General features: G+C 42.9%; 1 protein-coding gene across 1 annotated transcript in view; it reads right to left on the bottom strand.

The window, feature by feature from the left end:
• Window positions 1–1,703: 1,703 nt before the first annotated feature.
• itga8 (integrin, alpha 8) overlaps window positions 1,704–26,319 on the bottom strand; it is a 37,798-nt gene continuing 13,182 nt past the window's right edge. The window contains exons 10-30 of the mRNA XM_041044110.1: window positions 25,633–25,689; window positions 25,357–25,409; window positions 25,064–25,269; window positions 22,657–22,854; window positions 18,069–18,114; window positions 17,796–17,903; window positions 14,420–14,475; window positions 13,894–14,051; window positions 13,600–13,731; window positions 12,582–12,649; window positions 11,881–12,028; window positions 11,065–11,157; window positions 8,517–8,596; window positions 7,930–8,010; window positions 7,196–7,301; window positions 5,979–6,137; window positions 3,981–4,097; window positions 3,748–3,861; window positions 3,305–3,406; window positions 3,098–3,220; window positions 1,704–2,983 (exon numbers count right to left, since the gene is read on the bottom strand). Of these exons, the coding sequence (XP_040900044.1) occupies window positions 2,894–2,983; window positions 3,098–3,220; window positions 3,305–3,406; window positions 3,748–3,861; window positions 3,981–4,097; window positions 5,979–6,137; window positions 7,196–7,301; window positions 7,930–8,010; window positions 8,517–8,596; window positions 11,065–11,157; window positions 11,881–12,028; window positions 12,582–12,649; window positions 13,600–13,731; window positions 13,894–14,051; window positions 14,420–14,475; window positions 17,796–17,903; window positions 18,069–18,114; window positions 22,657–22,854; window positions 25,064–25,269; window positions 25,357–25,409; window positions 25,633–25,689 (2,295 nt within the window). The 3' untranslated portion in view covers window positions 1,704–2,893. The remainder of the gene's footprint in view (window positions 2,984–3,097; window positions 3,221–3,304; window positions 3,407–3,747; window positions 3,862–3,980; window positions 4,098–5,978; window positions 6,138–7,195; window positions 7,302–7,929; window positions 8,011–8,516; window positions 8,597–11,064; window positions 11,158–11,880; window positions 12,029–12,581; window positions 12,650–13,599; window positions 13,732–13,893; window positions 14,052–14,419; window positions 14,476–17,795; window positions 17,904–18,068; window positions 18,115–22,656; window positions 22,855–25,063; window positions 25,270–25,356; window positions 25,410–25,632; window positions 25,690–26,319) is intronic.

Below are 26,319 nucleotides of genomic sequence, written 5' to 3'. Positions count from 1 at the left end.
TTTTCCCTCTCGTTCCAGGTGTCTCGACTTCCCTCTCCTCGTGTGCTTCTTCCAGCTCCTGATTGCCCTCCCCCCCTTAATGTGTTTCACCTGTGTGTAATTGAAGGATAAAGCGCCTCCCTGCTGTTGAAAAGCAGCCCAGTGTTCAGAGACCATCAGAAAGACATTTCCTATGAGCAGCATAATTTTTACTTATTGTTGAGCTGCTTCAGTCAGTGTTTTCTCAGGTGAACTGTGTTCTACGAGTGCTTGACCTGAATATGTTTAGTGCGGCCACCTATTGTGTGATCATGTTGAGAACATGCACATAGGCCTTCAGTTGAAGGGAAGAATAGATTACATGTAAATCACTTGCTTTGTGTTTGAAAATAATCGGGTTTTCTAGCTGCACTGCCAGTGAAGAATAATGCAAATTTGCAGTTTAATAACTCACAGATGACAATTCATACTTTGATTCAGGCAATTAATGAAAATATCAAAGATGAATCTAATACCTGCAGCAGTCTGATTTACATGTATATGGTTGCAGCCAGAGTTCATGCCCCAAGAAAGCTCTGTGCTGCTCCATTTTGACCTCCACTGATGTTTATACATCTCTATTGAAAGTACATGCACAATTCTTGTTTTATTGTCAGATGCATTATACTGTACTGAGAGAGCTGACGGGAACACTGTGTGTCTGTGTCCTCCCATCACCGTTTTGTAATGGTCTGTTTTCCTTTGACATGGTTTATGCTGAGATATCTAAATATTTGAATGGCATTCAAGTTAAATGTGCAGATCTTTATCTCCCAGAAGCCAAGAATGTGTGACATTTTAAGGTTAAAGTCTAAGGTTGCTACACAGAGAATGAAATTGAGTTACAAAGTGTTGTGAAGAACAGTGAATTCAAGCTCAACAAACTGCTGCCAAAGAGAAACTTGTTTCTGGCTCCATAAAAACATTCTTCAGTACAGAAATAGCAGCGTGTATTTTTAACAATCTGCATGAATTGAAACTGCCATCAGCAATTAAATAAGTGCAACAGTTTGACGCCAAACTGACTTGTATCCCCAACTCACTGCTCAGCAACATTCAAAACTATGTTTTTAACTTGTTTTTGACATATTCTGAAATTACTGTGACCACCACAGAGTTTTGTTCAAGTTGTCGCCACAAGAGGCTGCTGTCCTGCCTCTCCTTCATCTCCTTCAGGTTTTACTGTCGCTCCTCCAGAAAACAGTCATCTATTTCTACACTGCACCACCTGGGGGAGCAATAGTCCTTCTGCTAAGGTGGAGACGTCAGCCTTGAAAACCAGATGCTATTTGACAGGGTTAGAAAAGATTTTGGAAAGAGGAGGCTTCAGATATTATTACAGCTAGATCTAAGTCTAAGTTTTTCATTTTCTAATTGTTTTATGTTTTGGTGCTTTTTTTTGCAACATCTACATAGATCAGGGGTGTCCAAGCTGTTCCACAAAGGGCCATGTGGCTGCAGGTTTGTGTTCCAACCAAGCAGCAGCACACCAGACTTGACTCATTTAATCAACTGATCTCAGTCTTCAGACAGTTGATTGGTCAAACTGTGGGCTCTTCATTGGTTTGGTTTGGACACCTCTGCCATAGATGATTTCATTCTCTAACTTCATGTTGGGGAGGACAGTGTTCAAAGTTCAGTTACCTGATAAACAGAAAGGAATGAGTAATATAAGGAATGAGTAATCATTCTACAACATTTTATTCTGATAAAACTTCACACTTGATACAAATAACAAATAGGACTCAAAGGCGACACAGTAAAAGTTTGTGTTCAATTTAGGGTACTGTTGATGGCCTGACCGCTTTGTTCTTCCTGCGTCGGATACATTATTATCAGATAGACAAATGACAACATTAAGCGCACTGTTAAATGTGGTACAGTACGTGCAGTGATGTACACAGTCTCAGACTGTCCACGATGTGTGTTTGGATTGTTTCTCTTTGCAGTTTTTGAAGTCTTATCAACTGTTAGAAAAAAATCAAAAATAGCAGACAAGACAGTAATAAGTTATTTATTTGCTATTTGTCTCCTCACTTCTTTTTTTTTTAAATGTCATATGGTGATTTAAATCAGTCTAAAAGATTGCTTTTGTTGCTTTTTGCAATACTAATATCTAATATACCAATTAATCACTTATGTACATAAACAATGGAAACAAGCTCTAATAAAAATAATGCCAGTGTAAACAAGCTTCAGTATCACGCAACGCCCAAATATTGCACATACATTCATAAATATACACATAAACTTTGTGCCTTTGTGTTTATGCATGTGGCTGCATCACTTGTGTGTGTGTGTAATAAATCTGTGTTCAGGATAAATTAAATCAGGTGGGTGAAGAATTCAACAACTGAATGACAGGCTGACATAAGAGGCACCTAATAAACACACACGTATGTACAGTACCTGCACATATACACACACACGCTCACAAACAAACGCTCTCAGACTCACAAAAGCACTCGTGCATAGATCTCAAGTGTCTCTGTGCCTCGCTTACACAGACACATGAAAACGTTCAGTTACAGAAACATTTAAAGCATTGTCCTCACAACAAAGTCCATTCTGTCTTCAGTTCTGGTGCTTCATCACAATGGATAAACAATGGACATGTGTGTGTGATTGAGCCTGTTTAGTGTGTTTTGGTCCCATTCTGTCTGGTTTGAACCTCGTTCTTTGGTCCCCATCTGTTTGGCGCTGCAGTCTTCAGTCTGTCCTTCCAGTCAGTGTCATTAACAGAGAGGCAGAAGATCTCCAGCCAAAGGAATGTAGGACCCAACTACTACAGATCTCAGATCTGATTTAAGTTACTCAGAAGGTGCACATCCCTCCCAAACCACAGTCCTCCAATCTGGAGCTGTCATGCATCGTCTTAGGCGTCCCCTGTTTGATCAGACGTCAGTTGCTCCTGGTCGGAGACGTTGTCGTCAGCTGGTGGCCGCGCCCGGTCAAAGAACCCACACTGAAGGAACCATATTAGCCCATTAGGGAAGGATTGGATAATTAAACTACCACAAGGAATGCAGAGGATGGACCCAGAGGTGGATGATGTGTGTATGTTTGTGTGTGTTTGTACCTTCCACATGGCGAGTGTTAGTATGGCCAGCACCAGCAGCCCCAGCAGTATGGCCAGGATGATGACCCAGAGTGGAACAGCAAACGGTACATCAGGAGTCCCCCATAACACCAGGGTCCCCATCTGCAGAACACAGACAGATCAGAGTAAAGTCGCCTGACACATACACTCACACACTTCAGTTACTATCTCCGTTCTCCATCTTACCGAGGTGGCGTGCTGGGGCAGGGTGGGGGGTTGGATTCGGTAAGGCATGGATGTGACCACGAAGGACACAGTGGAGTTGAGAATGTACGGATCGTTACGCCGCTGCAAGACACATATTACATTATCTTTTAAAAGGTGACATTTGACCCATCTCATACTTCAGTTATTATGTTGTTTTGTTGGGTAACACTAAGTGTAGTTTAGTTTGACCTTTGAACCTTAGCTTTTAAACCAGCATGGATGAGAAGCACCTAAGTGCTCAGTAACTTGAGCAGCTGCGTTTCCATGACAACTGAAAAAATTCAATCCGCTGATGAAGATCATGTGATATGAAAAAAGGTTCCAGAACTTTCAATTAATGGACATTACTGTGAAACTGACAGACCCAAAAAAAGAGTGATAAACTTATAAAGGAAGTTACAAGTAACAAAAAAGTCACCGACCTGCAAGAAAGTATGTGCCCAGAGTCTCGAGCGGATCTTGATGACCGCGCTCTGCCCACGATCCAACCGGCCAATCACACACATGATCCTCAGACAGGAGATGTTAGTGCAGTTCTGCATGGGAAGAGAAGGTTGATAGAGAGAGAAGGAAGACATCAAACATCTGGGAATCACTTATGAACAGTTGGTTGAGTTTGTTCTATTAAGATGGTCTACATATGCGTGTGACTCACCAAGGTTTTACCGCTATAACTCTGAGCTCTGCTGACTGCACGCTTGTGGCGGTGAGGAGTTGCGCTGGTGTTCCTCAAGAAACCCAGTAACTCAGGTGTGTCCTGGAGGGCGGAGATCTGACACAGACAAGGAAGGAGGGAGTTATCAAAACTTAGATTTTTACTTCAGCGGCTGAAAATAATGAAACTGCACCGAAAAGATGATGAAATTCTGAATTAGATTCTTAGAGAAGACAGCCATCAAGAATCATTTCTTGTATTTCAGTCAGTTTTTCCTCTGATCTGAGCTTTAAGGACTTCCTCAGACCAAAGATTTGATCTATAAGAATAAAGGTTTTTCAAAAGGGAGAGGAAGAAGCAGAAAACTAGGAAAACACTGTGCCGTTTCAATGCTCACATTCTTTGGTGTTACTTCTAATTATTCCCCCCACAACATGTGTCTTGAAGACAATTATTTGTTAGAAAATTCTGATGAGCACACTTTGGTGGTTTGGTGTGGTCTGTATTGCACATGGGCTCTGATGAAGGCCAGACAGCAAATGAGGAGGATATACTGAACATGAAGACAGAGAAAGCTTGTAAAGTAAGATTTTAAAGTTGTTGTACATGGTGTAATAAAGTAACACAAAATCAGCAGCTGCGGAAACAAATGACATTTAGCGATCTGATCAAAAAGTGTTTTAATGAGAAAAGAATTTAAAGAGATTTTATATCCCAGTTGCAGCTCATACAGTCAAGCTGAAAGCAACTAAAGACAGGACTGAATAACCAGAGTTTCCTCAAGTCACAGCTCACAGAAAATTCACGCTGATGATATCTCCTTTGTTTTGATGGACATTAAACAGTAATAAAACATTTTGAATCCAAAGAGATGTGTAAGACGTGACTTGTTTTTTCCTCTCGACTAATTTTGGAAGCAGAGCATAGCAACAACAGTTGTCTGCTCTTCGTCCTGCAGCTCTGTCACTTCAGTGAAACTTGAGTTTCAAGTGACAGAGCTGCAGAAACAGGCCACATGTAACGATAATGCTATTTTGCCCAGTGGTTTGAGGTCTGTAAATGTATTAGTGTAAAAACAGTGTTTTATTCAATGTAACCTTGTTCATGTTTCTGAGCCTGCGGGGCAGCTGGGCGACATAGAGGCTAAAACAATGTCATACCACCACGGAGGAAAACTGAGTTCAATTCCCAGCTCCCAGACACAAATGGTAGTGTTAGTGGGTGGGAAGCTGGTGAGGGATCATGCTTGACTAGTCGTCAGTTGGGCTGCAGCTAATGATTATTCTTAATCTCAATGAATTTTTTTCTGCATAATGACTTAGCCTACGAGACGTGTAAAATAACGGGTATCGCAAGTTGCCAAAACCCAAAGAGAAGTCTTGAAATTGCCGGGCTCACAATTGATTTTACAGTTATGTTGGCAGCAAGGAAATCGGGAAGGAAATCAAGGAAAAAAAAAACTGAACTCTGACCATGTGCGGTGTATCTGACTGATTTTGTTTTTAAAGATGGTTATAGCTTGTAGCATTTCACATTCAGACATAATTGCACACTTTTGGAAATAACTGCATGTTTTCTTTTTAAATTATTCTACAGATGATATCATAGAAACTGGAAACTATTCCAGGCCTAATTTCTACTAATAAGCGTAATACTTCAGCCTCCTCGTTTTGAGCCAACTGGCAAAAGAACACGGAGAACAGCCAGAACAACGGGTACAATTATGTTTTAAATAAGCGGGTATAAGTGATGGACCAATGGATGAATGACTAAGCCGCTAGCAATGTAATAAATAAAAGTCTGAAAGTGCAGCAGGTCTGGTGGTTTCTAGTTTTTGTGAGTAAGAAAGGTAACTTAGGAGTTTGAAATGCTATGAAACATATTCATTACCACTACAGGGAATATATCCCAAATTATATATTTGGGTCTTTGAAATTTGTTTTTGAACATACGTCTGCATGCATGAGTGCGTATTATGTTCACATATTTTCATGTTACCTGAAGGCCAAGTGGGTTGAGGCTGGTGTTCGTCTGGCAGCTAATTGGTCCGTCAGTTTTAATCTCCATAGCATACAGCAGGTTCTCGTCACGGAAACGAGACGGCCAGCCGACCTGAAGATCAGCCTCCCGGATACTGCTGGGACCAGAGTTATGGAGCTGGAGACAGAGAGAGAGGGAGAAGAAAGTTGTCAGTATCTCTTCTGTTTTATTGGTAGGTCTCAAGTGACTGAGGCTATAATGAGGTTATCCTAACTGTGGGATGATGACACAGGCCACCTGTGTTTTAGTGAAGATAATACTAATGCAGCCTTCAGTCACTTGGGATTGAAATACAAGACAAGTAAAACCAACAGAATCACCTGGCTCATCATTCCACGTCTAAATCAGGATAAATGAATTATGAGTTTAAATGAACCATCAATTCAATAAATCCTCTTTTTTTAACCTTGTATTTTCTCTCTCTCACACATGCATATAATATAACCTCACACACACACATGCACACGGTCATTAACACTGAAGCAAGTCATCCAAACAGGACATGATCCTGGTGCTGCGGGGCAGGAATTCTGTGAGAGCAAAAAAAAAAAAAAAAAAAAAAAAGACTCTGTCCTCTCTAACTAGAAGCAGCTGCCAACTGGAAAAAAGTACCACAAATGAAAATCATTATCAGCTGCAGGACAGGCCAGACACTGCTGCACTCTGGTTCAATGAAGCAGCCATCCTTTTAAAACAAAAAGAAATCACATGGACATTACACACACACACATGCACACATCCCGAATGTAAACTGCTGCCAGTCTGTCTGCCATCCTCCCTCCTTCTACTTATTTGTCTGTACCACTGTTTGACCTTGTTTTTCCTCTCAGTGATTATTACTCATTACACTGTGTCCAGTCCTAAGAACAACCCTACTCCCCTTCCTTCCTCCCCTCTCCCTGCCTTGCTCCCTATTCCATTCTCTGTTTTCCCTCCTTGTCTCTCTTTTTCTTGCCTTCACAGCAGTAATTACTCCTGAGCTGGAGACCTTTGATCAGCCAGAGCCCAAATCTTTTATAGAGCTACTGGTTTTACTTTGTGTATGTGTGTATGTGTGTATGTGTGTTTCTGTTTACTTCACCTTACACCCCCCCCCCCCCCCCACACCATTGCTGTGGTCTGATTTACAAGATTCAGACGTTCGGCTGTGCCTGAATGTAAAAGCGTCCATTTACCTCATAGATGTGTGTTACTTGTGGCCCCACATCGTCCTCTTTGACAGGCTTCTCTTTGGGTTCCCAGCGTGGGAATGGCAGCACCACCTGAGAGGGATGAGACACCCTGAAGGGAGGAGAAACAGCTCGGTGACACTGATGCATATACACATTAATAAGTTAGGAATCCATCTTAATATACTACTCACTGTCTGTATGAATGTTGACAGTTGTTATATGAAAATACTATACTATCTTAGTAGTTACAAAGCTGATTCTGCCCCATTTGATGACACCGTACGGGAGATTTCTGACCTAGGAGGGAAAAACTTGTATGTCCTCATCTCTCTCTCATCCCATGTCCCCCCTCTGTTTGTGTGTATAAGTGACCACACCCAAACAACGCCATGCAAGGCTCCAGGCTTTGAAGTGCTTGTGTTTGTGTGTCAGTGGGCATATGGGCATCGCTACATGTCAAAGGCTCATAAGTATCCCACGTGTACATGATTAGTTCCAATTTATTTCTAGAAATGTTTTTTTCATGTTTTCATGCTGATTTTCATCTGTATGTAAACAGGCTCCATAAATTCAAACGTTACAAAAAAGGGCAGCAAAATCCTGCAAACACCAACAAGTTTAGACTGAAACCAGATCAGCTGCATCTTTGGGCAGCAGACACGGCAACAAAGAATTTTGTCACTGTTTCCTGGTGAAGATGGCACACTCTCACATGATCACAAAGACGCGTGACTCACCCACGTAAATCGAGCTGAGCTTTGGCAACGATGGATAGATTCAGACTGACTGGGTTGCTGTTGGAGTTGTCTTTGTTGGAGCTGTGGAGAAATTCACAGGGAGATCAGATAAAATCGGTGCCGTAAAATAAAACACACACCTCACTTACTATGCTCTACATCCTGCATTTATTTAACATTCTGCAGGAGGCTGTGAAACCAAAGGCTCAGACAAAACTCATGATAAATCTTGCTTTTTGTGTTCAGCTGACTCCAAGAGGAACTCCTCTGGCAGTGGGCTTGGCCTGCATTTAACTGCCTGTGTCTGTGTCTAGTGATGTGCTGTACTGAAATCACTACAACGAAGCAAACAGTGGATATGTTGTGCAGAGCTTGTCTTCTCTCGGGAGTTCCTCAAGGCCATCTGTCTTCGTCTGTCGCTGCGGTTAGTTCCATCAAACCACAGACAGTGACAGGATCAGGACAGACACAGAACTTATTTACATGGCTCGCAAGAAAGACAAACAGCTCTTTGTATATGTATGTGTGTGTGTGTGTGTGTGAGTGGGAGGTTAGAGGGTATGCGTGACTGTCGGTGGGTGTGTCACCTGTGGATCTGTAGCTCAAAGCTGATTTTTGGTCCGGCATCATCCAGCCTTTGGACAGAAAACCTCAAGCCAACAGACAGCTGGGCAGGAGTGTGGACAGAAAAAAAAAAAGAGAGAATGTATAAAAAACATGTGACAGGAGAAAGAGGAGGACAGTTAAAAAGAGATGACAGAGAGGAAAGAAAGGCACAATTAAGATGCATCTGTACATCAAAGGCCATGTTGTCTTAAAGTGTCCAGTAATATACAATAAAACCCATCAACTAGATCCACTTCTGTATAGACAGAAGGTCACATTTGTGTGTGTGGGGGGGTTGACAACAGAAGAAATCTTAAATCTGAGAAAATCCAGACATCACACAGACATACACTTTAAAAGCTACAGTTAAGTTTCTCGTCTCTCCCCAGTTTAAATCCCCTGTCCTCCAGGCTAACTCAAAACATGTGCAGGATTTGGTTCATCATCCACTGTACGACAACAGTGTGTGTCACTGTGCAGCAGTATGTGCGCACATGTGTACGTGTGTATGTGAGAGCTCTACTGAACAACAGGTCAAACACATGGTCCAGAGAGGGAAATGACAGCATGCAGACTCGCACTAACGCTTCAAGAGGCAGGCCTGGGGGTGCAGAGTGGGGCGGGGTGCGGGACTATAAAGCCAGGCAAGAAAGATCTAAAGAGACAGACACCAAATGAGTCTGAGTCGTTCAGAGAGAGAAGCAGACGTCACTATCAGCTATGATACTCTGCGTCGCAGAGAGGGGAAGAGGAGGAGGACAGCCATCAAAGTAGAAGTCTGAAGAGGCAGTGGAACAAAGAGGCCAAGTGTGCCTCATAAAATCTGTCTTTTAAGCATCTAAACACTCACCCCTGGTTTAGAAGGTGGCTGTTAAAAGTTTAGTTTTGTTCTTTAGAGAGACAAGCAGCTGTGGTCAGCTTGAATTTATCCTGGTTACAATGGCTTGTACACTTTTACAGCGGAGAAAAATCATCTAAGTATCCACAGAAACTGTCTCCACCATCTATCTGTGCCACAACGTGGCTGAATACACGGCTTCTGTGTTTGGCTATTACCCTCATTGGAGCTGCAAGGCTTTGCCACAAGTAGTGTATTTAGCCACATTTAGGCAAAACAGTGGTTCTTTGGAACAATACGGAGAGACATGGTTTATGCTAAAGCGGTGGTTTGAGAAGTTTCTAAGGGCAGTGGAATAGTTTTTGTCAGCTATACAAAGCATCCACTGGAACAAATGAGAATTCCACTGTGCTTTAGGAGGGATGAAAACTTTTGGCAGCCATGTTTCAAGGCTACAAGCGTGCAGGATGCTCAAACCATTATCCAGTAATTTTCATTTGTGGCTGCTGTTTAACTGGTGACATGACATGAGTTTATGTTGTAATCTAGATAAGAATATTTGTGCAGTTTTGACATATGTGGTATCATAAACTCATGTTAAATGCAATGAACAATATACACACTGAGACACACTGTCTCTAAACAACAAATATATTTAAATGTAAGTGTTTTGATACCAGTTAGACCTGACAAGAATGTCCATTTAAAAACATTTATAGTTTTGAAGTCTGTGTCTTTGACATCGCTTTATTTACTGAACTGCGCTCACAGTAATGCCTCTAAACTTCCACTGAACTTCTGCTGAAATGAAGACAAGGAGAGAAAGAGAAGCAACAAAGATGCAGGCGGGCAGACAACACTGAAGCCACAAACTGCTTTCCTTCAGGCATGTACCTCCTACGCTGATGGAGGCACTAACAGCTGTGTCATGTGGCAAAAGGCATGATGAGAATTATCTCGTTGCACAATGTGACCAGAGTCTGCATGGGGTATGTGGAGGTATGTTCTGCATAAGCTCATGGATTCCTGAACGTCCAAAGGGGCAAGGGGAGAGTTAAATATGGGAAACATCTGGATGGCTGGAGAGCGCGCGCACACACACACACACGCACGCACGCACACGCGCACACACACACACACACACACACACACACGTATGACTTGTCCCTTTCACATGCCTAGTTTCGCTCTCCTCCCCCAGTGTTGAAACATGACCACATAATTGATTTATCAGAATGCCGTGTGTCACCTCCTTAGCTCGAACGCACCTCTGTGTCGACCTTGACACCTTTAGAAAAACCCTACATTTAACATTATCAAACACACTTGCTCACATACACACACACCAAAAGCACATGTGACATGCTTCGTGGCACACATGTGGTAGAATTTCATGTAGGAAGAGACCACTCTTTACTTCACAAAGCCTTGGCTTCCTGCATGTGTAAGCCATCCAAGAGCCAAATGGATTATTATTACACACTGCACACACACCAATGTGCACACAAATTGAGTGTGAGGCATAGTCATGGGAGTCAGAGTGTGTGGAACGAGGGTCAAGGTGATGATCAGTAATCATTGGAAACCATCAATCAGTGTGAATTAAACCCGATGAGTAACAGTGGCAGCCTCTAAGCATGGATGTGTATGTGTGTGTGTGCATGTGCATGCTTGTGGGTTTAAAAACTCACCTCTGTCTCAGCGACCATTGGGTTCCCGAGGTCGCACACCACCATCCTGGATTCATTGACCATCTTATACTCGCAGTTTAGCTGGGACAGAGACTAAAGAGGAGAGGAGATCAAAAAGAAAAGAGAGAAAAAGAAAAGAGAGAAAAAGAAGGAGGCCAGTGAGCGAGATGATAAGTGCATGAAAGTGACAAACAGGGAGCAGCGAGAGTCAAGAGGGGGAAGAAAAGAACAAGGGAGGAAAGTATAACACCATCAAAGGGGGGAAGGGAGCGAGGGATTGAAAAGGCGAAGGAGGGAGGGGGAAGGCAGGGAGAAGAAGAGTGATGAATGCTCTGACAGTAACAACCTCATCAATCAAACAGCCCCATTACACACTCATTAGTGCACACACGCGTGCAAACACACACACACACAGACATAAACAGACACACACACCAGCAGTTGACCCTATCCATTTCCGTGGTCACTAATGCAGCTTGTAAATCATAATAGGGGCCTTTGGGCACTTGCCAGTAAAGCATAGCCTGCTGATAGCCTCCCCTTAATCACGCCAAACAAACACACACCACAACGGCACAACAGGATGCGATCCCATACTGTAACCACTGTCTCAAAATAGCTCACTTCCTTTTCTTATATGTTCACTTGGCTCATGCTTCAACCATCATGAGATAACTGCCTCAGTCCTATATGTCTATTTTCAGTATCCACACTGCTGGACCTTAGTCTGATTTCAGACAAATCTGTGTGCAGTGTGTGTGTGTGTGTGTGTGTGTGTGTGTGTGTGTGTGTGTGTGTGTGTGTGTGTGTATTTACCTCCACCCTGCGCTCCACTCCAATGTAATCAGCCTCTGGTGGTATCAGTGTATGCAGCTCTGTCTCGTAGGCTCCCTCTCCTCGGTTCACTGCAGTGATGGTCAGCATGACCAGATTGTCATCTCCAATCACCAGCTCTGAGCGATCCCTGTGTGTGTGTGTGTGTGTGTGTTTTATTTAAAAGAGAGAACAGCGAACAGAGAAGAGAGAGTATTTCAGTTATGTAGTGATTTAGGCACTCTGCTGCAGTTTCATGAAAAAATCACCTGTCTTGTGTTTTTTGAGAAATTAAGTTTATAATTTTTAGGACTGGACTTCACAGCTGCAAAAAATGCAATACCCCTGACCCCCAACAATGTGTGTGTGTGTGTGTGTGTAAGAGTGTGTGTCAGTCAGTAGAGGGTGACAGGATGTTTGTATAACGCTGCCATGGAGATATCGTACAGCTGGAAACACTATAGAGAGTAGGCTAATTCACACAACTATGCACTCAAACACCATCACACACACACACACACACCACATGGTAAATGGAACTATAATGTGATCAGCTTCAGTGTAAACTTTGCTTATTGTGTGAGGAATAACAGACATACTTTCTTTGGTTTAGCTGTGTGTGCATGTGTGTGTCTGTGTTTGGCCCGGTGAAGTGCTGAGTGTTTACAGGTTGAGGTCAGAGGGCGTGGTCGTGTGAGCCTTACATGCTGGCAGAGAGCTGAAGGTCGGGGATACAAATGTTGTCGTCTCCGCAGTCGAGGAGAATGTAGGCCTGAGAGGAAGAGGGGCACAAGAGAGGGGGGACTGTCATGGGGAAATGTTTAAGGTACACCAGGCATCATCATGAAACCCAAAATACTGGGACATGCCAGGATGCAGGTGCTGTAAATGTACACAAATGACACATGCACGCACGCTATACTTCTGCTATCCTGGTCGTGGGCAGCAAAATAAATTTTGGGTTTGGGTCGTTTTGTTGTGCCCAGCCTCAGACTGAGGTTGGGTTTGGTTATTTTAAAATGTAATCTTGGATTAAGAATTCTTCTTCCTCTCTGTGATTACTGTAATGGTCTGCATCTGTCATGTGTTGAAATGCAATGACTAGAAGGAAAAGAAATCACAGCCTGGCAAACTGATAGTAAGTCATGTAAAATATAAAGCAAATAATTTGGGCAAGGCTTCTTCAGTGAGGTAAAATTGCCTGTGTGGTCCGTGACTGTGTATGTGCATTCTTCAGTGCTGGAATCAAAAATGAAGAAACTGCTTGCTGCTCATCAAAGACTCAGCTCTGGAAAAACTTTAAACTTCTTGGTATTTATTTTTCATCTTTCTGCAAGTGGTAGAGGGAGCATATGAGTTCATATTTTTCATCAGGCTCGCTTATTTGACAAACAAATATTGAGTTTTAAGTTGTTCCAGAACTTTTTGGTGAACAGAGATTTTAGGGTGCATAAAGCTCTTTATTCATCTTCTGTTATTTTGCATTCCCAATATTATCCACTCTTATACCGTTGTGCATGGGATTGATGATTCATATGAGGAAAAAACTTCTCAAAAGAAACCGTTTAATGGGGTAAAAATGGAAGAAATCACAGGAAGAGCAACAGATTTCTCTTCCAGGAAGTAGATGTGTGTAAAGAATAGACCAAAACTCAACAAGACAACATTACACTATGTGAAATGTTGTGTTGTGTATACAGAGTGTGCAGCATGTATACTCACATGCTCCTGGAGGAAGGTGCTACTGTAGTGGTTAAGGACAGGTGGGAGTTCTTGGCCATGTTGGGGAGGGGCCAAGCTGTAGTTCAGAGCCAGTGAGATCGGGGTTAATTTGTCCCTGAACTCATCCTCCTCCTGTGGAGACGTAACAGAAAGTGATGAAATATGTGCAGTAGCTCAACTTTGTTTTGATTTAAATAGTAACCTAAGCAGTTGTACAGCTGATTGCTCTGTAAGATACACAACATAATTCAAATCTCCTTCATTTGTGGCTTTATATGTGTGTAATTTGCTCACTTTCAGGTAAATGGTGTAGCTCAGGCATGCACGTGGGCGGTTGTGACCCAGTCTTAGGAGCCCAGTGTGCTGAGGCTGCTGCGTGTCCAGGAAGAGAACTCGTTTGACTCCGCCCCTGGTGCCTTTCAACCAGTCCAGCTGCAGCTCTGCTCTCAGGTCTGGACAGGAGGGAATGATGGAGAGGTAGAGATGGATGGAAAAGTGACAATTAGAGTGAATAACTTTCCAATAGTTATGTAGTAAGGAGCCATTTGTAGGCGTTGTACTCTACAGAGAATCATTAGACAGTGGAAACAATGTACTTCACACCTCCACTGTCTGCATCTGTCTCTCTTATTATTGTTCCCATTCTCCCTCCTTCCGTTGTGCTCCGCTCTGATCTGTGTGGCAGAGAGGAGTGGCTTCCCAGCAGGACACTCTAATGAAATGTATGACGGAGCTGGCTCTGACTGCAGTCCCACCCACTGAGCTTTCCCCCTTTTGCCTCCCTCTCCCTCGGTCCACCACGTTGTGCACAGCTGCTTACCTACAGAGCTGGGGATCCCCACACCGCTTACTGCTGCACACACATCCACCTTCAGACTGGAGAAAGAGGATAAAAGGAGGGAAGAAAGATGGGCAAGAGAGAGAGAAGATTGTGACTATTAGCTTACTGTACATGATCATCTGTGGTGTCTTGTAAGCTTAAATATTTATATCCATAATCAGCATGGGCTGTGAATGCACAACAAAAATATTTGTATGCCTGACATTAGAAAAAACCCAAAGGATATAAAACTAACTAAATAAATAAACTGTCCATAAGCAAGGCATTTCTCCCTTCCTGTACTCCAGGGGGAAGTGGGAAATACCGCTTAGGGCCCAATGAGCCCCTCCATTACACAGACATGGGAGACTGGGAAACATTTCTGCATTTCCTCTATTTATGTGCGTGTGAATGTATGTGTAACTGTGTGCGTGCATGTGTGTTATCGCCTCTTTAATCAAGAACAGGAAAGTGACTCCCACACTGTTAATATCCACTAATCTGAGGAAGCTTACAGATGTGACGCTCCTGCCTCCTGAAGACTCAGCAATATGAGGCATGAGGTAAACGACCTCATGTGATTATTGTTTGTTTGGTTTCAGTTCACAAACCCAAACAACTAGATCGCAGATGTTGTGGATGCTTGTGTGTGTTAATAATTAGGATCTCCATTAGATGACACAATAATGATGAGTTAGTTTTCCTGCATTTTAATTGTGTGTGCTACAGATGTGAGTTTATGTGGGTGTGTATTTTGAAAATGGTTCCCCTAAGTCATTTTGACCTCTCCAGGTGGTTTCATATGTGTTTTTAATATGTGTTGCATGTAAGCATGCATGTGCATGTGGGCGAAAGTGCTCAAGTGTGACTCTAATAAGCACTGTGTGTCAAACTTAAGCGTACGCAGCACGGAAATTACCCCCATTTTACTGACAACAGCTCTGGCTCGGTTATATGACTGTATACAATTTTCCACAAAATGCATCTGTGCACCACCACCCTACACACCGCTAACTGACCCTCCCTGCAAAAGTGTACACATAACTCCCTTTCCCCACTACCCAGGGTCTGCTTAATGAGTGAGAACTTTCAATTTAAGACTGGTCATTAAGCAGGTGTCCCTGCAACTGTCCTTAATTACAGTCTGTCGTGACTAGGCCCTCAGGGGGCTGTTTTCTGAGCCCTTTTTATGTTATGAACTCTGTTGTGGACTTTTGGACATTTTCAGTTTCAGTTTAGTTTTATTTTGAAAGTATATTCCTTGTGTATCATGTCTTGTTTTACTTCCTCTCTGTGTTTGGTTTCCTGCCTGTGTGATTGTCTGCCCCGTCCTAATTGGTGTCACCTGTTTCCCTTTGTCCTGTGTATTTAAGCCTTGTGGTTTCCCTGTGTTTTTGTCACTTTGTTTTTTGTCTCATGTCTTGTCTCACATGCCGTGTCCCATGCCTTTGCCTCATGTTTTGGTCTCTTGCCCTTGGCTCATGTTTTTTCGCCTTGTCTTTGTTTTCGTCTTGCCTTTCGTCTTTATATCCCAGGTCAGGTTTTGTATTAATTTGTTGTTAGGTTTTGTTCCTTGTTTAGTCTTTCTCCTGAGTGATTTTGTTTTGTAACTTTTGTTTTTGTGCCTTTTTCCCCTTTATGGGTGATCCCTAGTTAGCCATTTTGTTAGAATAAAAATTATTACTTTTGATTTCGTCTGTGGGGTCGTGCATTTGGGTCCTAGTCCTTGCCCTAGTCTTGACAAAGTCAAAGAGCTAAGCATCTGAGTTTTTGATCTTTAAAAAACCAAGATGGCTGCTTTTTTGTCCTTTCTTTTAGCTCTGTTTTTTGGTCCCTATCAACTATGGAAATATCTTATTCTTTAGCTGTTAAATGCTCCACAATATTCACCAACTAGCTGCTATGTATGCCTTTTTGCCGGAGCTTAGCAGCACCAAAACAGTGAAGTTACATCAGACTGATCATTTTTTCATCCAGATGGTTAGAACATTGTGGATTCTGGAAATACCCTCAGAACAGTGGTCAGTGTTGTTAAAAGACCTTCTGGGTTTAGCAAATATTTTTTTGTAAAAATCAGATTTTTAACCCTGAGACTCAAATGTGAACCGTAGTCGTACATGAGAGGCACAAACTGGGTCTACCTCCCATCATGCGTCTCTCCAGCTCTCACCACAGGAAAACAACTGAAATGTCAAAAAAAATCTTCACCCCTGTGAAACACGAGTGCCTCAGACATCCCTCAATTCTACAAGCTGCTGTTTGACTCTCTGCATGTGTGTCTGAGGGTGTGTGCTCCCTCCGTCCTATCTGATTCCATACCTCCAACCTAAACTTTATTGCGGTTTATTTAAAAAGGCTAAGTTTTATTTTGACAGAATTCCATAGTTTAGGGCTCTCTGTCATTTTGACCCAAACCCTGTTCCTTTTCCACTCACTGCCAACACTCACACACTTCTACGCACACACAGACACCATGGTGGCAAGTAGCCGAGCACACCCGTCCAAACAGCCCAACAGCGGTTCCAGCCTCAATAAGTTAGAACCAACAATAGACTGTGGCGAAGCAGCAGGGGCTTTTAGACTCGTTCCCCTCAACTAAACTCACCCCCAGACTGTTCAAAGCCAGCGTGCTACCCACAGGAACAATAATATAATCAAAACAGAATTATGCAGTTTCAAATTAATTGCAGAGTCCCATAAATGTGAATTTCCAGGTTATGTAAGTATTGCTTTTTCAGTGTGCTGATAAATTATTGCATCAGACATACAGACAAACAGACCTTGGCTGATGGCAGAAGTCTAGAGCACAGGGGTGAAATATTTGTCACATCTGTCAGTGTATGTGTGTGATTTGTGAAAGTCTATACTTTATACTGCATACCAATTTATGATTCAGTATAAGCAGCAAGATTTCTGGTACGGATCAGGAGTTCAGTGCAGCAGTGGGACTCATTAGTCTCATGTTTGTTTAAGACTTTGATCCCTTTAAGTAGGCCTATACTCAAAGATATAACTTTAGCTTGATTTCGAGAGTGGTATTGATGGACGCTATTGTTCCACAATGCAATGCCGAATGGAAGTGGCAGAGCTACGCAGCTGGAAAAAATTAAAACAAATTGTGGACTGTGGTGAAGAATTGGAGGGCCATTTTATTATAAAGTTATTGTGAAAACATTTTGCTTGTTTAATTGACAGCGGTGTCTTAAAGTCAGCATTTGTCATCTGGTTAATATTTCGTGTCATGAAGTACATTCAAAACCAGCTGAAAGAGAGGTTTATATATAAAAGTTATCAATTGGGAATTACTGAAATTAGAGAACACTGTATATTATTAATATGCAATATGGAATATCAATATGTATTATGCTTTTCTTACCAGGTAACCATGAGGTCTGTCTCAGGCAGGTGACACTGTCGGTCATCAGGGTTTAGGATTCTGGGAGTCAGGGTCATTGCAGCTTCCACAGACACCACAGCCCGAGACCTACACACAAACACAGACACACACAAATACACCCACATAAAACAGTCTGAGGTACAAAGAATTTGTGAGCCTCTTAGAATTTCAGGAAAAGCACAGACGGGAAAACACAAGTCTCTACTATGAGAAGCATTTCCAAAAGAGACAGAACACTTTGTTCATTCTTACCTGTACACCGACACCTCGGCTGCGCCAAACGCCCCCACGATCAGATCTGCGAAGAGAGGGGGAGACAGAGAGCGAGAGAAAGAGAGAGGAGAGAGAGAGAGAGAGAGAGTGAAGGGAGAGACGGGAAATGGAGAGCTTCAAAGAATGCCACAGATGGGACTGATTTCAAGGTCTCCGGCAATCTTCATCAAACACAGACTTCTCACATTTAATACACATGCGCTTACACACACACTCTGATATAGCTTTGACATTCTGATATCACTGTGCTTTTCCTTACTTTTTCTTTCGCACATAACCCAGTTCAAACTAAATTCATAAACAGAACATGCGTTAATGTGTGTGTGTGTTTGTGGCTTCATCATACGTGCACATGCTTGTGTTCATACGTGTGCATGTGCTGCGAGACAGGGACCCCATGCTGCATTCCAGTGCCATTAGAAATTTCACATTGCTCCAATCACATTTGGCAAAACAACAACAATTCCCAACAGCCTGCGTAGCAACAGTCAGCTCCTAATTGTAAGCAGATCTCATCTATATGTGATTTTTATTTGTTTTCATGGCTTTTGTGATGAACACACACTTTTAATTGGCTCTCGGATTTTAAAATAGAGCCGGTATTTAATGGCTGCGGTCAGGGGGACACATACCAATGAAAGCCACATGAACACACACACACACACTCGCATTGACACAAACGTATACATGCACACATACAAGTGCTGATTAAAACAATGTGAAACTGAAGAAAAACACTTAATGGATAAAAGCCACCATTGCCAGATACAACAAAATGAAGTTGGGTGATCCTGAGAAAGACAGAACAACCTCATGCTGCTCAGTTAGAGGCAACCGTGGCTGCAGCTAATGATTATCTTTATTATCAATTAATAAACTCTTATTATTTTTGCAATTGTTTGGCCCATAAGGTGAAAAATGCCATTACAATTTCTAAGACTTATTTATTTATTTTATTTATTTATTTAATTCACAGTGGCATAAAACTGTGAAAAACACCACTCACATTTGAAAAGAGAGAGCTCATGAATGTTTAGCATTTTGACCTGATTATGAAAATCTTTGTCAAAACATTTTCAGTTGATCAATTAATTTTTTAATCAGCTGATAATTTTAGCAGAACAGGCAACTATAAGTGGGAAATCCTGTGGTAACCGGCTACCGGCAGTATTGGACTACGCTGGTGGAAGTGTACTCTTGTAGACCTGGCTTGTCATTTGCGGTGTCTTTCCTCTCCTGCGTGTTTAAGAAGAAAAGGACTAATTGAATCTGAGAGAGGCACATCTGTTTCTGCCTTTGGCTGCAGTCACTGAGTCCCCCTGAAACCACAACATTAAACATTTAGACCCTGGTCCCTCTTCCCATGGGGTGTGCTATGTCGCTGTGTGAGTGTGTGTGTGTCCCTCTGTGTGTACGTACTGTGTCGAAAAGCCTGTGACGAGAAAGGACCCGAAGATGTGGGTTCTGTGGGGCAGTTGGAGAGGTACGGTAAAGGGGGAAAAAGAGCGCATGATGGGGAGGAGGAGAAGGGAAGTGACAGAAAGAAAAGGAGGGCAAAGGATCGCACACTTGGCCTTTAAACAGCAATCTGTGAAAGCCATCAGAAGCAAGGTGTATTTTCAGCAGAGGGAGAGAGAAAGAGAGAGCGAGAGAGAGAGGGACCACCTTACTCCCAGTCCAAATTCCTCTGTTCATCCCACTGTTGGAGTTGTGTAACCTGGAAATCTAACTCAGCTCCTGGCACAAGTGTGTATCCGTGTTCGATACAGTGGTTGTCTGTGCTCCTTATCCTGAGTCTTGTGTTTGCTCTCAAAACCACTGCATGACACGAGACTGATTTGAGGATAGGGCACCTTTGGGGTTAAATGCGTGTGAGAGCGTGCGCATGGCTGCACCGAGGGCTAAATCAAATAACGGCCCACTTTCCTTTCCTTGTCAATCCCATTTCCTTGCACACAGGAAAGCTTGCCTGCCACTGTTGATTTGAGGTTAGAGTGTGTGTGTGTGTGTGTGTGTGTGTAAAGGGACACACTGAACCATACCCACACACAAATGGACTGACAAACCAGCGCGTACGCTCTCTAGGTGCAGGTATGGTCTTGGTAACTAAGCTGCTTTAGCTGATGGTGTCTGTCCTGGGCTGTGAAAACACAACCTCCATCCAGAGTTTAGACAGACTGTCAAGCTGTCACTGGCTGCCTGCCCTGGCTCGGCAGGCTGTTTGACTGCAGGGAACAGGTCTTGATGATGAAATGCCAAAGGTCAATGGCACTCAGTGGGAAAAGAGACGGTTTTAAGAGAGAAAAGGAGCATTTCTTAATTCTTGGACGTTTGTATGGAATTTTAAGGATAGCTCAGAATAACTTGCCAGCTATCACACATATTTGCAATACTTCACTCACATTACATTTTTGTAATGAAAAGTATATTTCTCACACAGCAGACGGGGGAATAGGTCGTTCCAAACTGTGGGGGATTTACTCAGGATTGTTTAACAAGGCACATTTGGGTGTATCATTGTGGTAATGACTGAACAAGAAACTTTGTTCTTATTTTTCTTACTTTTTTAAACTTTACTTTTTGGCTTTAAGCTGAAAAAAGACAAGTACCTCCAGAATGAGCCAAAAGTAAAGATGATCATGAAATGTACAGGTAGATGTGGAACCCACTGACACATTTTACACCCACTTACCAACCAAATGACCAATTTAATGACCCTCCTCACCACCACATGCATTTGAATCAATGACCCTGACCCTGTCTCGGTGTCTGTAACTCTGTCAGTGAACTGGTGTGATTGACAGGTAAAACATTGTCAGTTTTTGACCTTTGACCACTTGACTGAACCTAAAATGCACCCTGAGGCAATCTGACCCCCTTCCAGCACACAGATACCCTAACCTTAACCTAGTAGTGCTTCTGTGTTATGCTCACAACCAAAGATGCCTTTTTAATTTAATCAATTTAATTTAATTAAGCTTAATTCTGAGTGTGGGTGTCATTTGTGGTCCTCGACTGCCTAGCTTCTCATCTTTTTTGACCACTGTCTTTGATTTAGTTTCCCAGTGCAAGCTATCAAATAAAAAGACAAATATATGACATAATCTTCAGAGAAAAGGTCCATTAAAGCTAAAAGCGGAGCCTAATCATCGTCCTTCCCTCTCTCAGTGTTCCTGCAGTTGACTAATGACATTTAATGTTGATGGGAGCACATAGTGGCTCTAGCAGGCCTCCCAGACGCCTGTGCAGTCCTCTCATAATGCTGATCAAACATCACTGGCTCCTTTGAACAGTGTGACTTTACTACCCTGCTAACGACACACCATATGTGTGTGTGTGTCTCTCACTTCCGTCAGCCAGCTCTCTAATGACAGACGACACAAGCACTGCAGGTTTGTGTGTGTGTTTATATGGTGTGTGTGTGTGTTGGCAGAAAGCTACGCCACCCATGAGTTTCTGCTTCACTTCCTCCTCCCAAAGGGCCCCCACCATCCTAAGTTTCAACCTGTAACCCCTGTGTGTATTTACTATACAATTTTTTTTTTAAAAATTCAGAATCTCTTCTTTGCAGTGGGTCTGCTCAGGGTCTTGCTTTGACCTGGAGCCTGGCACACGCTCAACACACACTCTCTGGCTGCCAGTGAAACTGATCACAAGCTGCACATGTGAACTTGTGTGTGTTCATTTGTGTGTACTTCCCTTGATATCCTGTTTGTGGAATGAAGAAATCTGTTATTATAGCGAAATGAAAAGGAAAAGGGGCAAAGGGAGTGGGGGCAAAAAAGGGATAAAGGTAAAACTAAACAAATTCTCCTTTTCAGCCTAATCTGTGGAAGCACAAAGCCTGAGTAATGTTGAGAACAGAATGGCTCCAAATGAGGGAGAAAATAAGGTAGTAAAACAGTGGTTTTACAGACCTGCTTTGTTTCAAATGCCCCTTTTTTCTGAACCAAAAACCCCATGTATATAAACAGCTTCCCACTATATAAAAAAAAACCCTCTCCTTCTCAGGTCTCTTTTGATTGTAGTGAGGTTTCTAATATGTTTTAGAAAGTCAGAAGGTGGAGGTGTAAAGTAAGTAGGAGGCACATAAAGTAGGGAGTTGCTGCATGTAATTTGATTGAAACATGCTTTGTCTACTCACAGTTTTAAGGGCAAGGGCCAAGGCTGGACTGTCTGGCACAGCTGAACATGAGGATAATGTATTATTAGACTTCTTTCTTTCTCTCAGCCTTATGTTTTTGCTCCTTCTTAAGAATTGAAAATCCCCAAAGAATGGATGCGGCAGCAGTTCATTGGCACTGATCCCTATACCCCCTTCTTTGGACTGATGACTTTACCAGAGAAGAGGAGGAAAGCAATACGGGAGAACATGGGGATGGTAGAGGAGGAGTGCATGGGGGGAACAATGAAATGTGGAGGTCAAGAACGAAGAGGAGGGAGGCTGTAATGAGAGGAGCCGGAGGGAAAGTGGAGAAGTAAAGGAATGCAACTCTGAGAAAGAATTTTGATTGTAACACAGGGAATTAAGTTGAGAAGGAGTGACTTGTTGATAGCGAGTATTTACCAGGATACTGGTTGTTGTCCAGGTCTTGGCCTCCTCTTACTGTAAATCCAAAGCCAGGCAAGCCGCCGCTGGGGGTCCAGGCTGCTCTCAGCTCTTGGCTCAGCATCAGGCCATGCGTGGAAACGTCGCTGTTACCGTTAAAGATCAATACTCTGCCTCCACGCTCCTCACCTCCGAACGGACAGCCCACTGCCACGTCTAAGGGATGACACACACGCATGTTTTAGACATCAGCAGGGTAAAGGCCCCCCTGAGACAGAAGCAGAGGAAAACATACAGGTAGTAGGAAAAGAGCTTGACCTTCCTTTACCTGCACTTGGGGACCATATCAGCATGGCCATTTACCTCTTTTCTTCAATTTTCATTTATTACACTCATCTTTCTTTTTTTTTTTTAATCTAGAACTCTCATTTTCCATCTGGGCACTGTTTAGGTCATTGCTCTAATTCTTAGTTACTTTGTGTTGTGCTCTGCATGTGCAACATTTGGATAAATCTAAGCATGTAATAGGAAGTGGCGCAAAGTTAGAAAACAAGCCAAGATGCATGTTTGGGCCTGGACATGTCCTGATATCAAAGTCACAGATTCACTATAATACAAGCAGATTTGAGTATTTAGTCTTTAACCTCTTAACGTCCATGCATCGTACTGTCCTGCATTAAAGTATCCCTCAGTACTGTAACTGCCCAAACACCTCTAGACATCCTGTTTGTCTCCGGACCCCCTCTCTCTCAGCCTAAACAACTAGTTCCACATGAAGCAGATTGTGGGGTAGAGAGGATAAATGCAACCATGTGTGTATGCAAGTGTATGAGTCTGTGTGTGTGTGCATGTGTTTCTGTGAGCCTGTATGTCTCTGCGTGGGTATGTATACATAACCGAATAGCTGTGTGAAAAAAAAAAACACTTTACTTAAAAAGTCCTCAAATAATGTGAAAGTCACTCACAAGCATTGAACAACAACAAAATTGCCCGTGGAACACCCACTGTGATCACTGTGACCAAAACTATAGGAGATTTTTTCTCACAGTCCAACACCCCGTGAGCGATGCTGACAGAAAGCCAGTGTTGGTTGATAAAAATTAAAAACAAAGAGAGCCACATGCCAAATTAGATTAGCTAAATTGTAAGGTTTCGAGAGCTGACACTCAACAAAGCCATGAAGATGAGAAAATGAGAGGAAATGGGTATGGTTCTGCTTTTACAAAGAATTTTGGAAATTGAGCGATGAGGTCTCCACTATGGGAGGATGAAGAGGCTCCATATCATCACGGAAAGAATCAGGATCTGTCATTGATTATGTACAGACACACAAAAGGGCACAGGTATACATGAAGACATAAGTTTGACATTAGCCAAAAGAAGCTGCTGAAAACTCTGATCACATTGTTTCCGTGGTGACTCTATAATGTAATGCAGACTAATGAAGTCATGCACAGACATGGACATGTACGCATTAGATTAACGCTCAACAAGTCATGTCTGTATGTCACTGCAGCGGGAAGAGAGGCTCCATCTCCTCTCAGGCCACATCACCACCTCTCAGAGTCACATCTTGACAGCCTGATGTCATTTATGTTTCTGGCCACAGAAAGCCTCAGTATTGATCCAATGGTTATTGATCTGATGGTTAAAGGGTTTAAAGGGGAGGGACACACTTTAACACATGCTGTGCATGAATAAATAAAATATAAATCAGTGGGATTGATGTCTTAAAAGGACCAGATGTGCATCAATTCATCCATTTTTAAGGCTGCAGTCAACAGGCCTTAGTTTCATGGAGCATTTGGGCTGCAGGCTTGTGTGTGTATGTACGTGTGTGTGTGTGTGTGTGTCTTTGTCCAATCAATGTGAGGATAAAATAAACACATAGAAGAGGAATGAACTCTGGGCAGCAAGACAGAAACTCCCAGATGATTTTATCTCAGGGCACATCTGGTGGGTTAAAAATAGCTCCAACACACACACTTACACACAAGCCTTTGACGCTGATCATCACAGGAGGAAACAAGTTCACTCAGACAACTTTTCATTGCCACACTTCCTGATTGGCTGAAGAGCTTTGAGTTTTGTCAAACAGCTGCATGTGATAGGATTTCCTCAGTCAGAGACAAAACAGACAGAGGTGCAGGAAAGACCGAAAAAGATTTGTCTGCCACCGTATTTACCTGAAAACATCAGACCCATGTGGGCAGACAAGTACAAGGGAAAGCGATTCACACACTGAGACACAAAATATTTCAAAGGATTCTGTCAAATTCCCTCATCTGCCTGTCTTTCTCTTTCCTTCTTAGTTATCTCTGTCATCCTGCATATTTTTGTTTCTTAAATTAATTTAATCATGCTCAATCTCCTTTATATCTTTTCTTTCTTCTTCCCTTCTCTCTGCCTTTCATCCTCAGCATACCATTGTATCCATCCTGGTTGATGTCACCAAGGGGTGCGATAGCCGTGCCGAAGCGTCCGAAGGTGTGTGTGCCGGTGAGGGCGACAGGTTTGGAGAACGTGAGCGGGGCCATCTGCAGGTACAGGTAAACCCTTCCCACCTCCCTGGGTTTGCTCTCCATCTCTCTCTCCATGTAGAGGGGTGCTCCGACCAGCACGTCATCCATCCTGGGGACACAAGGTGTAATTTTGAATCTCAGAGAAAAAAAGAGCAAATATAGAGCGTCTAGAGTGACAAGGTGGTTTTGTGCTTACCCATCTCCGTCCAGGTCAGTGACAGCCACCGAGTAGCCAAAATATGAGGCCATCTGAGGAACAGACAAGGAAGGAACATGAGTGTTTTCAACCATGATCCCCATGATGTTACATGATTTTCATCAAATTCCACTGTCATCCATCCCCGTTAAAACTGAATAAATTCACAAATAGGAGAAAATCCTTATCAGTGAGTGCCCATGTTACGGTGATTTATATGAAGCCCGGCAAGATGAAAGACTGTTACAGTGAAGTGTTGTATTTAGATGCCCCTACCTGTTCCCCTGTGAAGTTCTGGATGAAGGTCAGATTGGTGGAGTTGATCATTACCACCTAAAAGGAGCAGACAGACCGTCAGATACAAGCACCGGGGTTTGTCCCTGTAACACACCGGGAGCAAACATGGCCAAGAAGTCTGACAAACAGGCACATGAAGAATGCAGGAAAAAAAAAAACGCATAAAAAAAGCTTTTATTCAACAGAAACCCCTTTCTTTTTCCCTCCCCTCCCCCATCACCATCCTTTTTGTGCCTTTACCATTTTCCCTACATCTTTCTCTCCTTCCCCCCATCCTAACCCTGGTCGTGGGGAAAGACGGAGGGGGGAGGCTGAGAATTCCTTCATAAGACCTAAAATAACAACCACATGGAGACAGCCGGGGGCTACACGGACACACACACATGCACACACGCACACACATATGCACAAGGATGCACGTTGACCCAATCACAGATGTCTCAAAGACATACTAAAAGGGGATAGACTTACGAACACAGACAGATGAGGATGTGTAAACACAAATATTGGATCACTAGCTTGGATGTCAACTTTCCTGCGCTCTGAGTTGTCAGATTGGTCACAGAAGAAACTCGATCAGGGTTGACGGCCACTCCAGTGCCAGGCCTCTAACATGGTTTACCTGCATCCCTTCTAATACTCCTCCCACTGTGAGCTACAGGCCCC

This window comes from Toxotes jaculatrix, chromosome 8, assembly GCF_017976425.1.
Source record: "Toxotes jaculatrix isolate fToxJac2 chromosome 8, fToxJac2.pri, whole genome shotgun sequence".
Taxonomy (NCBI): Eukaryota; Metazoa; Chordata; class Actinopteri; family Toxotidae; genus Toxotes; species Toxotes jaculatrix.
The sequence above is the reverse complement of the archived record's forward strand: the minus strand, read 5'-3'. Positions and strand labels throughout refer to the sequence as shown.